The following is a 1,707-nucleotide window of genomic DNA, read 5'->3' as shown; positions in this document are numbered from 1 at the left end:
TGAGAGAAGATGAGGTGAGAGAAATGAGGTGAGGGAAGATGAGGTGAGGGGAAATGAGGTGAGGAAGATGAGGAGAGGGAAGATGAAGTGAGGGAGATGAGGTGAGGGAAGATGAGGGAAGATGAGGTGAGGGAAAGATGAAGTGAGGGAGATGAGGTGAGGGAAGTTGAGGTCATGGAGATGAGATGAGGGAAGATGAGTTGAGGGAAGATGAGGTGAGGGAAGATGAAGTGAGGGAAGATGAGGTGAAAGAAGATGAAGTGAGGGAAGATGAGGTGAGCGGGAAGAGATACAAGAAACAGGGTAGTAGAGAATGTGTGGGGGGGGGGGGGGAGTAGGTGGAGAGGTGGGTGTTAAGTGGACAATATTGCGATGAGAGCGGAGGAGGAGGGAGAGTGGAGAGTGTACTGAGAGGCCAATATAACCCCTGGCCTGTACTGAGAGGCCAATATATCCCCTGGCCTGTACTGAGAGGCCAATATAACCCCCGGCCCGTACTGAGAGGCCAATATAACCCCTGGCCTGTACTGAGAGGCCAATATATCCCCCGGCCTGTACTGAGAGGCCAATATAACCCCTGGCCTGTACTGAGAGGCCAATATAACCCCTGGCCTGTACTGAGAGCCCAATATATCCCCCGGCCTGTACTGAGAGGCCAATATATCCCCCGGACTGTACTGAGAGGCCAATATAACCCCCGGCCTGTACTGAGAGGCCAATATATCCCCCGGCCTGTACTGAGAGGCCAATATATCCCCCGGACTGTACTGAGAGGCCAATATAACCCCCGGCCTGTACTGAGAGGCCAATATAACCCCCGGCCTGTACTGAGAGGCCAATATATTCCCTGGCCTGTACTGAGAGGCCAATATAACCCCTGGCCTGTACTGAGAGGCCAATATAACCCCCGGCCTGTACTGAGAGGCCAATATATCCCCTGGCCTGTACTGAGAGGCCAATATAACCCCCGGCCTGTACTGAGAGGCCAATATATCCCCTGGCCTGTACTGAGAGGCCAATATAACCCCCAGCCTGTACTGAGAGGCCAATATAACCATTGGCGTGTACTGAGAGGCGATATAACCCCTGGCCTCTACTGCGAGGCCAATATAACCCCGGCCCGTACTGAGAGGCCAATATAACCCCTAGCCTGTACCGAGAGGCCAATATAACCCCCGGCCTGTACTGAGAGGCCAATATAACCATTGGCGTGTACTGAGAGGCGATATAACCCCTGGCCTCTACTGCGAGGCCAATATAACCCCGGCCCGTACTGAGAGGCCAATATAACCCCTGGCCTGTACCGAGAGGCCAATATAACCCCCAGCCTGTACTGAGAGGCCAATATAACCATTGGCGTGTACTGAGAGGCGATATAACCCCTGGCCTCTACTGCGAGGCCAATATAACCCCGGCCCGTACTGAGAGGCCAATATAACCCCTGGCCTGTACCGAGAGGCCAATATAACCCCGGCCCGTACTGAGAGGCCAATATAACCCCTGGCCTGTACTGAGAGGCCAATATAACCCCTGGCCTGTACTGAGAGGCCAATATAACCCCTGGCCTGTACTGAGAGGCCAATATAACCCCCGGCCTGTACTGAGAGGCCAATATAACCCCTGGCCTGTACTGAGAGGCCAATATAACCCCAGCCCGTACTGAGAGGCCAATATAACCCCTGGCCTGTACTGAGAGGCCAATATAAC

The 1,707-nt window shown here is 53.8% G+C and overlaps 1 protein-coding gene across 1 annotated transcript; it reads right to left on the bottom strand.

Annotated features, from left to right (window-relative positions):
* Positions 1 to 353: 353 nt before the first annotated feature.
* On the bottom strand, positions 354 to 1,058 carry LOC138368914 (MAGE-like protein 2). The gene has a single exon (XM_069331634.1). It carries the CDS (start codon positions 1,056 to 1,058, stop codon positions 354 to 356), a length of 705 nt encoding a protein of 234 aa, XP_069187735.1.
* Between the last annotated feature and the right edge of the window lie 649 nt (positions 1,059 to 1,707).

Source organism: Procambarus clarkii, chromosome 26 (assembly GCF_040958095.1).
Source record: "Procambarus clarkii isolate CNS0578487 chromosome 26, FALCON_Pclarkii_2.0, whole genome shotgun sequence".
NCBI lineage: Eukaryota > Metazoa > Arthropoda > Malacostraca > Decapoda > Cambaridae > Procambarus > Procambarus clarkii.
This window is presented reverse-complemented; position numbering and strand designations above follow the sequence as displayed.

Bases quoted from the DNA above. Each gene is read 5' to 3' on its own strand.
- LOC138368914 (XM_069331634.1), bottom strand. From the start codon at position 1,058: ATGGTTATATTGGCCTCTCAGTACAGGCTGGGGGTTATATTGGCCTCT.